The sequence below is a fragment of the Schistocerca nitens genome, chromosome 2, assembly GCF_023898315.1.
Source record: "Schistocerca nitens isolate TAMUIC-IGC-003100 chromosome 2, iqSchNite1.1, whole genome shotgun sequence".
NCBI lineage: Eukaryota > Metazoa > Arthropoda > Insecta > Orthoptera > Acrididae > Schistocerca > Schistocerca nitens.
The window spans coordinates 515,406,805-515,408,393 of record NC_064615.1 but is presented as its reverse complement, the minus strand read 5'-3'; the positions used below and the strand labels follow the sequence as shown (position 1 = coordinate 515,408,393).

The window sequence follows — 1,589 nt, the reverse complement described above, 5'->3', positions numbered from 1 at the left end:
AAATTTTTTAGCAACGTGAATCTGACTTAGACCCAGTGCTTTCGTTGGTACCATTTTTCTTTTGAGTTTGCGCGAATAGTGCCTTAGATACGACTTGCGCCTTGTAATTTAATGCCTTCTTCCGTGGTGTTTGGTTTTTGTTCTTCAGCTTTGGGGTTTGCAAAATTTCCTTGAAAGAACACTCTAGATCTTCAGGTGCGTCACTATCTTCAAGACTGAAGTCACTTGAACTATCCCTTACTGAATATGCCTCGCTTTCTGATGAACTGGGGAAGCCTGTAGGACTGATTGAGTCTCTGGCAGTTTCCCTGTTTCAGGGGCAATTGTCATGTCCTCTTCTAGGTCAGGACGCTCTGATGGACTAGAGGGAGCAAATGCAGTGTCTGGAATAGCTTCTGGGTCAAAAGGATAAATCTCTGTTGCACGAAACCCAGACATGACATTTACTGGGGATGCTGCTTTTGGCCACACCTTGCTGAAGATTTCTCGAAACACACGTCTATTAATTGCTCTGTTTTCTTCCCTTTCATGTGTGGATCAATACAGCTGAACTTCATCATCCCAGTAAGACTCAAACGGCTTGAATTCTGATTTATCCATGGGTTGCAGCTCATGTGTTGTGTTGCTGGGAAAGCAGTAAAGTCTAATATCGTGCTCTTCAGCAATGTCGCAAATTTCTGGATCCAAATGTGACGATGCTCCATCAAATATCAAAATAACATCTTTTGCAGGCTTGTATTTGGCAAAACGATGTATCCATTTGATGAGTGTCGCAGTATTCATTGAGCCCTTATCTGTCATTTCTACTGCAGTCCCAGGTGGCAAATAGTCTCCCCATTCTGGCTTGTGTCGGTTTCCTTTGAAAAGTATCATAGGAGGGATAACCTGTCCAATTGCTTTCCCACATGAGACAATGCTAACATTTTCCCCATGTTCTGGGGCAACAAAGTGCAAGCGTTTTACACCTTTCTTGGCTAAAACATCAGGAAACTTGTGGAGTGTGAGGCGACATCCCTTTTCGTCCATATTGTAGATAAGGTGGGGTTTGTCCAATAACTCCAATTCGGACAATACCGTTTTCAGTTTCTGAAAATGATCATTTACAATAATCTTGTTCAGCTTCGCAGCTCTTCCTGGATTCAAGTGCTGTGCCTTCCTTCTTTAAATGTTTGGGTGTCTTTGTAGGAAGAGCTTGAGTCACTTGCGTACAGCCAATCTCTTCGTCTCATTAAAAGGATTCTGCACACTATTCTTTTCGCAATATACATACACATTTTTGAGCACTTTTGCTGTAATTGGATACCCAACTTCAGCGAGTCGAAAAATTCTTTGGCAAAATTCTCTTTCCTGAGCTTCGTCCAAACAAGTTTTTCGTCCCAAACGTTTAGTTGTTAGTCCAGAACGTATGTGCTTGCGTAACGTACGTCGTGGAATCCCATATGTTTTCGAAGTGGCTCTGACAGGCATCCCTTCATTAAGAGCTTCTACAGGTTGTTTTAAATTATCTGCATCCCATGTTGCTCGTTTTTTCTGTGGCTCCATCTAAAAACAAACATTACCAGTAAGCCTGATGTCCCTGAATTAAATTT

General features: G+C 42.0%; 1 protein-coding gene across 1 annotated transcript; it reads right to left on the bottom strand.

The window, feature by feature from the left end:
• Positions 1 to 537: 537 nt before the first annotated feature.
• LOC126235128 (uncharacterized) lies at positions 538 to 1,026 on the bottom strand. Its single transcript, XM_049943862.1, has one exon. The coding sequence runs from the start codon at positions 1,024 to 1,026 to the stop codon at positions 538 to 540; it is 489 nt and encodes a 162-aa protein (XP_049799819.1).
• Between the last annotated feature and the right edge of the window lie 563 nt (positions 1,027 to 1,589).

Bases quoted from the DNA above. Each gene is read 5' to 3' on its own strand.
- LOC126235128 (XM_049943862.1), bottom strand. From the start codon at position 1,026: ATGGACGAAAAGGGATGTCGCCTCACACTCCACAAGTTTCCTGATGTT.